This window comes from Eimeria mitis, genomic scaffold, assembly GCF_000499745.2.
Source record: "Eimeria mitis Houghton genomic scaffold, Emh_scaff2861, whole genome shotgun sequence".
Classification (NCBI taxonomy): domain Eukaryota; phylum Apicomplexa; class Conoidasida; order Eucoccidiorida; family Eimeriidae; genus Eimeria; species Eimeria mitis.
The window spans coordinates 1,167-1,440 of record NW_013571201.1 but is presented as its reverse complement, the minus strand read 5'-3'; the positions used below and the strand labels follow the sequence as shown (position 1 = coordinate 1,440).

Sequence of the window (274 nt, the reverse complement as noted above, 5' to 3'; positions counted from 1 at the left end):
TGCTGCTGCCGCTGCAGGATCAGCAGCAGCAGCACTCCCCCCACCCCCACCCCCAGCTGCTGCAGCAGCACCTGCTGCTGCTGCTGCTGAGGAGGCACCTAAACCGTCAAAACCTAATACTGCAGCACGAGCAGCAACTGCTGCTGCACGGGTACGCTGCAGCAGCGGGGGGGGCCCCTCCTCGGGGGCCCCCAAACGAGACAGCAACTCAGCCCATCCGTTTTGCTTCGGCAGAGCAGCAGCAGCAGCAAACTCCCCCTGTAGTGTTGTCATC

At 63.9% G+C, this 274-nt stretch overlaps 1 protein-coding gene across 1 annotated transcript in view; it reads right to left on the bottom strand.

The window, feature by feature from the left end:
* EMH_0059640 (uncharacterized protein) overlaps window positions 1-274 on the bottom strand; it is a gene marked incomplete at both ends in the record, with an annotated part of 6,397 nt that overhangs the window by 5,294 nt on the left and 829 nt on the right. The window contains one exon of the mRNA XM_013497704.1: window positions 3-274. Within this exon, the coding sequence (XP_013353158.1) occupies window positions 3-274 (272 nt within the window). The remainder of the gene's footprint in view (window positions 1-2) is intronic.